This window comes from Drosophila persimilis, unplaced genomic scaffold (genome assembly GCF_003286085.1).
Source record: "Drosophila persimilis strain 14011-0111.01,24,50 unplaced genomic scaffold, DperRS2 tig00000191-arrow-pilon, whole genome shotgun sequence".
In the NCBI taxonomy this organism is placed as follows: Eukaryota; Metazoa; Arthropoda; class Insecta; order Diptera; family Drosophilidae; genus Drosophila; species Drosophila persimilis.
Window position 1 is genome coordinate 4,503,112 of NW_020825298.1, and position 6,346 is coordinate 4,509,457.

Below are 6,346 nucleotides of genomic sequence, written 5' to 3' on the forward strand. Positions count from 1 at the left end.
GGGAATGTACTAAATGCCAGGTGCTGTATACTTTCTTGTAATGTTTATTTTGCAACAGCTTATAAAATGTATGTCCGTCTGTGCCGTACTAGCAGTAATTGCTATTGAAATTGAGATATTTGACTTCAACAAGTCCTGACAGAACTTATAATCCAATCTTGATGAAAATGTGATATTTAAGCAAGCTTCCGAAAAGTTCTAGTTCCTTAGCCCATAAAATGCTGTACAAATATGGCCCCCTTCTTACAATCGCTTTTAAACAGTTTCTTCCTTTCCCATGAAATATCTCTCATGGTAGTCCTGCCTGCATTTCTGAAATATTTCACAAACCCCTGCATGCGCAATTTTGCGCCAGAAAAGAATCTGAAAGTTGTTGAAAATTAGCCGGGAATGGAATAAGTTGGCTGCCGTCGAGGCTGGTCGAGGGAGGCACAATTGAAATTCATAAGACTCGAAAAATTCCATTCCCCATGCAGTTAACTATGGAAGGTAACTTGTTCATAACTTCATGTTATTTCCTTAATGAAATTCCCCCGTCTGCAGCACAGTCTGCTCGGGGTGTACCCCCAATTTCAGCAGTCCCCTTTCAGAGGCCGAGCCGGAGCTTTAGCTTATTGAAATACTGAACGTTGAGTCCCCCCCCATCCCCATTGCGAGCCCCAGCCCCAACCATACTTAAGTCCCCCCTTTCAGCTACAACAATGCAAATATTATTCCTTGACACCAGCTGTAGCCGAGGAGGCTTTGGCAGCGGCTGTCACAGCCAAGCACCAGCCAACGCTTCATCTCAGGAGGGTGGCCTTCACCTTCCCTTCACCCGCCCCTTGCTTGTGCCCCACCCACGTGGCATTTCCATTTTGCTGCTAATAACTTGTTGCATAACCAGAAATCCCTGACGCCTGCCATAAAGCACTTAATCAAGTTAATAAAAATTGATGGCTGGCACGCAAGCAATTTGTATTTTATCTGCCAAAAGGCGAGACATTGGCCTGGGGCTTCTTTAAATATTCGGTAATATTGGTAGAAGATCTAATCGTTATTGACTAATGGTATTGCTAGCTGATAGATAGTATTTTTAATGGCACGATAACTTTTTTGGAAAAATTTGGAAAAATAAAATATTGTTGGTGAACCCTTCTTCATACCTCCTCGGGATTGATTCTCCCATCTTAAGGTAAGTTATTGTTTCTAAATTAATGAATACTTTTTATGATTTAATAGATTAAACAATTCCAATAATGAAATATTGTTTTTGTTTTATTTACAATTTTCGTCCGGAGCTCTGGATCTCTTAATTTTGAAATACCAATCTAAAACACATGTGGAGAATAACAAAGGGACGACAAATCGAATATAGGTATCCTTGTACACCTGTAACCACGGATGGACCCATTGAACAGATTGTTATTGCATTGGATGCTCTCGGGACATCATCAGATTGAGTGAGTACTTCCATCTTGATTTACGATTCATTTAAGACTTCGAATGAGTATTTGCTTGATTGTGCATCCATTGTTCGTGAACGATGTTGACGTCAATAGAAACTGTTGAATGCATTACCATAAGTGATATTATATTGTCAGCAGCTTTATGATTGTTCCCCACTAATTCCTGAGCATGACTTATGCGTGACTTATGATTATTTCGCTTGTAGTGCGCGACAGGAGCGTGACTGTGACTGCCTTGACCCCTTCACCATCCCCATCCCTGAAACCCCTTCGTGAGTGATACGTGATTGGAAATAATTTAAGCTCTTCTCTTCGGTGCTGTTCTGCTGCGTTGTGCTGTGCGGCTGTCTTGCCTATCAGCGCATGATAAACCAATTTGCGCAAATTTAAGATGAAAGAGAAGACAGGACCACAGCAGCCCCATGCCATGCCGCACCAGGCCACACCACGCACACATACTCGTTCGTATTCTCCTGAAATGGAAGCATTTTCACAACTGTCATTGAAATGTCAACATAAATCTACTGACAGCCACTGCCCCCCCCCCCCTGATTTCGCACGCTCACTCGCTCATCCCAGCCTTTTCTTCTGGATCTGCCTCTGCCCCTCTGTGGCTCTGGCTCCCCTTTCCCCAGCGACTTTTGCGCGCTGCGTGACGTAAATGCTGATGAATATTTCTCATCTGTTGTCTGTGGTTCCCCGTCTGATGCGGGGCATCGAGATTGTGGGCCAGCTCGATGCTGGTGGCTGGGTGGGTGGGTGGTCGAGGGTATCCTCGGTTTGCCCTGCAGTTTTGTTATATGTCGTGGATTTCAGAGTTGGCTTCGGACTAGGACCAGGACGAGGACGATGAGGAGAACTCCTCATTCTACAGCGAAATGGGCTTGTCAGTTTTGATGAACTATCTTTGGGTGCTCGCCGCATGGCATGGTCCTTGCCGTCCGCGCCGTCCTCATCGTCCTTGTTCATTGCTAATGCTAATGCCTCTGACAGAGATCTATGTGCGGTCTGATTCATTCGAGTCGCAGTCTTAGTCTCAGTCGCAGACCCACTCCTAGTCCCAATCCCAGCCTCAGGAGCACCACAAGATGAGGTCACGTACAATTGCGTCGACGCTGACTAGGACTCTTGTTTGGCTTATTATATGTTTAGTTGTATTTTGCAATTCCAGACAGTTTTTGGTCCTGTCTTGCCCATGCATTTAGTATTAATCTGGCTTAAATGTGATTAATGTCTGGCCGAAAAGGTTCCCATCCGGCAAGAGTCGTGCGGTCAGACACCCAAGTCCCTGTTAAACTAAGCCTCGCTTAGCAAATCTAATCAATATCACCCCCCCTCCTCCCATCAACATACAGTTTTCAATTAAAGAGTATGTTTTGTGGGACAGCTGGAGATTTGCTAGATGTTTAGGATTTAATTTAATTTGTTGGAGACCAAAGGCAGCTGCTGTGGGAGGTTCTTAAATCGGTGCGATTTATGCTGCTTGAGAAATAGGAATGTACTGTTTTCTAGATGAATAGCTTATTTCACGATCTTTTATGCCTACATTTGCGCCACGTTTAAAAATGATCCTTTGATGGTTTACAAGATATAGTTTGAATCATAATTGTGTCCTATGAGTTCGCTTCGTCCTTCGATCCTTCTGAAGCACGACCCTTTCTACAATTCCCTTATATGAATCGACACCCAATTTAATATTCCATCTAGAGAACCTAATCAATATCGCCCTTAGCCGATTCCATCTTCGATAGCTCTATCGCTACTACCTTTGCAGGCGTTGCCATAACTTAATGATATCGTAACTTGCGAGTATGTATGGCTGTAGGGTGGTGGTCCATGGCAACATTCATTAGCTGTTTGCTGGGGCCAGCGGGTTTGCTTTAAAGTTGTTTGCCAGCTGCTGCTGCTTTTGGTGCTATTCGTGCTGTTTGTACTGCTGTGCACTTTGTGTGGTTTAATTAAAGCTCCGCAAGCAACACAACACAACTCCACACCAGTGGGGACACAGAGTGAGATGGCAGTCGACAGGCGGCAGCTGCCTTAAACCAAATTACACTAATTGGGTTACCATATGACAGGGCAATGCGTCGACTGTGACATTTGTTTGCCATGGCTTGCCAATGCGTGCATTATATCCTGCCATATCCACCTCACAGTTGCGACACCCACAGCGCCGCCCACATGTGTGCGACGAGGCGTGGCATAAGCCCAGTCGCCAGTAAGTCCTTCACTTCCTCCCTGCTTGTAATAAGCTGCAAAATGATTTTCCGCATGCCGGCTGCTTTGACAGCTGGAATAACACCCATATGGCTCAAAGCAAAGGCAGTGGCAGTGGCGGTGGAGTGCGGAAATGCCGTCTGAAAGGAGCTTCAAAAGGGAGAACCCCACGAAGATCGTGTGGTCTCATTTGTGTGTGGATCAACCAGGCAGAAACTTTAATTTATTCGAATTCCTCATCTTGAAGTTTAAACATTTGCAGGCGGTTCAAAGGACACTCGCTTGCTGGGGACCCCACCCGATGGTGTTTGTAGTCCCTCCAGTATGCGATTGAGTGCCTCCGAGCCGAGGGTATACTCCTGTTTATTGGCATCATTGTGCATGGCATCGATGTAGACACTGCTGCGATCCACGCTCCGATTCTCTTTGCTACTGAATAAGCGCTGCAACGCCGCATTGACCGCCTCCGAGCCAAGAACTGGCGGTTCGGTCAAGTCGGAGTGGTCTATTGCTGCGAACTCCTCGTTTGACGTGGGCGAGCTGTCGATTGCCGCCGTGTTTTTAATGCTGACAGTCCTGGGCACAGTCTCTTTATCGTTTGCGACATTCACGTGACGCACCACATTGGTCACCGTCAGTGCACCCATGGCACAAGACACCAACCACTGAGCAATTGAATTCATTGCCATTTTAAATGGTTTTGATCTGTTTTAAAATATAAATTTCCAATATTAAGGCTAAGGGATTAGCAGCGTACTAAGCGCATACTTATAAAATCTAAAATTTTTACGAAATTCAAATTTAAATTTAAATATCCGCCTCAAGTGCTCACTGACGGAAGCTGTATTTTCGACGCACATCGCTCTTATGCTTTTGAGTATTTTTCGGTATATTTTGAAACCGTGACGTATATTTCGGTATATTTCTGAGGGTCAGACCGTATATTTTATCTGCGGGCACACTGAACATAAACTTTGTTTTGGTTGTTGTTAACACAAAAAAAAGAATTTTTTTGCAACCGCAGCTGGAAGATGCTGCCGGGCGTGGGTGTATTCGGAACGGGCGAAATAGCCAATGTGCTGGTGCCCCTGCTGCGCGAAAAGGGCTTTGAGGTGCGCGCCATTTGGGGACGCACCCTAAAAGAAGCCAAAGAGACAGCCACCGCACAAAATGTTTCGTTCCACACGAACGTCATCGATGACGTTCTTCTGCGAAAGGATGTGGACTTGGTGTTCATCGTGTGCCAGCCCTTCCTGCATGCGGAGATCTCTGTGAAAGCTCTGGGCATTGGCAAGCACGTAGTGTGCGACAAGCCCGCTGGACTGCATCAGCAGGATGCCTTGAAAATGGTGCGGGCCTCGCAGTACTATCCCACTCTGATATCGCTGGTGAATCATCCTCTGCGCTTTTTGCCGGCCTTCACGCATATGCGGCGCTGCCTGCAAGAGGAGCTAATAGGACCGCTGCCCGAGGTGGTGCTGATGGATGTGCGCGTGCAGATGGGCACACTCTTCCCGGAGAAATACAACTGGATGTGCGATGCGCAAATGGGCGGTGGAGCCCTTAATCTGGTCGGCAGCGTCGTGGATCTGGTTACCTTTCTGCTGCAGCAGCAGGCGGTGCGAGTGCATGGCGTCCTTAGAGCCTACACCAAGACGACGCCGGCCATCAATGGTATTCGGCAGATTACGGCCCCAGACTTTTGCAACTTTCAAATGGAGCTGGCCAGCGGCACCCTCGTCACGGTGGCCCTGCACAGCCATACGGTGCCGGCCAAGGCCTTCTCCCAGGAGGTGCTCGTCTATGGCAGCAAAGGACACCTTGTGGTCCGCGGCGGAGATCTATTTGTGCTGAAGGAGGGCCAGCCCAAGGAGGAGGCCGTCTATGTGGATGTACAGGATCTGCATTTCGCCACAAACAACTCCCTCCTGCCCAGACCCTATATCAAGGGACTCTGTAAGATGGTGGGCGCACTAAAAGAAGCTTTTGGTAGCAAGGAGTCCTCGTGGGTAAAGGCGCCCGTCTCCACGGCCGCTACCTTCGAGGATGGGCTCTACGTCCAGGCCGTTGTGGAGGCCATACGCAAATCCAACGAATCCCGGCAATGGCAGCGCGTTCAGCTCTCCACCGATGCGCCCCTCAATCATGACCAGATCATTCGATATGCACGCATGTCTACCATGTAATGTAAAGCGGGATCTGTGCAATCTCCATAAATCACTAATATATATTCATATATATTTGATGTGTTTAATCTATAAGCATTTACCTGATTTGGGGACTATCTATCGGATATATTCCTTAATCGCATCCATCAATGTATTGTATTTAACTTATTTTCTTTGGCATTTACATTTTTGATACTAATAAAATCGTTTTATTTAGTTTGCTAGACTCTTAAATATGGAACTCTTCTGATATGCCTTAGTACAGTATACGATTGATATAGTTTTGTTGTAAAAAGTTTTGATTTCTTAATGTAGGGAAATGTTTTGATTATTCGTATAGTTTGGAAACCTTTACGGGTCTTTGGTGCTCACTTCTTTGATCTATCATCAATATCTATCAATACAGTTCATTTTAATCAGAACAGTACACAGTTTCCTGTTCTGATATTCCTGTAAATAATAGTTCTTCTTTCTCATATATAAATTGTTCATGGCTTAACTAGTACGCATTAA

At 45.9% G+C, this 6,346-nt stretch overlaps 2 protein-coding genes across 2 annotated transcripts; one reads left to right on the forward strand and one right to left on the reverse strand.

Moving 5' to 3' along the window:
- Window positions 1-3,854: 3,854 nt before the first annotated feature.
- LOC6589642 lies at window positions 3,855-4,362 on the reverse strand. Its single transcript, XM_002015310.2, has one exon. It carries the CDS (start codon window positions 4,352-4,354, stop codon window positions 3,914-3,916), a length of 441 nt encoding a protein of 146 aa, XP_002015346.2. The 5' UTR covers window positions 4,355-4,362; the 3' UTR covers window positions 3,855-3,913.
- A 290-nt stretch (window positions 4,363-4,652) lies between these two features.
- LOC6589641 (glucose-fructose oxidoreductase domain-containing protein 1) lies at window positions 4,653-6,041 on the forward strand. Its single transcript, XM_002015309.2, has one exon. It carries the CDS (start codon window positions 4,697-4,699, stop codon window positions 5,849-5,851), a length of 1,155 nt encoding a protein of 384 aa, XP_002015345.1. The 5' UTR covers window positions 4,653-4,696; the 3' UTR covers window positions 5,852-6,041.
- Window positions 6,042-6,346: the final 305 nt, after the last annotated feature.

Coding starts and splice junctions, on each gene's coding strand:
- LOC6589642 (XM_002015310.2), bottom strand. CDS start 4,354: ATGGCAATGAATTCAATTGCTCAGTGGTTGGTGTCTTGTGCCATGGGT.
- LOC6589641 (XM_002015309.2), top strand. CDS start 4,697: ATGCTGCCGGGCGTGGGTGTATTCGGAACGGGCGAAATAGCCAATGTG.